Source organism: Penaeus monodon, chromosome 30, assembly GCF_015228065.2.
Source record: "Penaeus monodon isolate SGIC_2016 chromosome 30, NSTDA_Pmon_1, whole genome shotgun sequence".
NCBI classification, from domain to species: Eukaryota; Metazoa; Arthropoda; class Malacostraca; order Decapoda; family Penaeidae; genus Penaeus; species Penaeus monodon.
Window position 1 is genome coordinate 761,176 of NC_051415.1, and position 398 is coordinate 761,573.

General features: G+C 47.7%; 1 protein-coding gene across 1 annotated transcript in view; it reads left to right on the forward strand.

Moving 5' to 3' along the window:
- The window catches only part of LOC119592258 (protein O-linked-mannose beta-1,2-N-acetylglucosaminyltransferase 1-like), a gene marked incomplete at its 5' end in the record, with an annotated part of 14,995 nt that overhangs the window by 11,908 nt on the left and 2,689 nt on the right, over positions 1–398 (forward strand). The window contains 2 exon segments of the mRNA XM_037941087.1: positions 55–179; positions 311–381. Coding sequence (XP_037797015.1) covers positions 55–179; positions 311–381 — 196 coding nt within the window.

Below are 398 nucleotides of genomic sequence, written 5' to 3' on the forward strand. Positions count from 1 at the left end.
GAGTTACCTGTAGGTAATATTTTATTCGGCATTAAACATCTTCGTCTGCGGAAGGGCCGTGCTGGGACGTGCGCAAGGGGAGCGAGGCGGAGCGATGGAGCTTCTGCAGGAGGTTCGGGGGATATGGAGGTTTATGCGAGTGTGATCGACCAGCCCCTCTGCACTACCCAACGCTAGAGGTTTGTATCGCTATCTTGCCTTAAAACTGGCTAATTCTTTATGAATATTAATCGGGACTATTACAAAGAAATTGTTCAAAAAATTAAAACATTATATCGCAGCGCATTTAAGAAATACTCATGTCCTTTAGCTGGCTGACAGTGCGATCGACGATGTCCCTCTTGGCATTATCGCCAGCACCAGACCGCAGGCTCTGTACAGGTATGGCCGCTTACTTC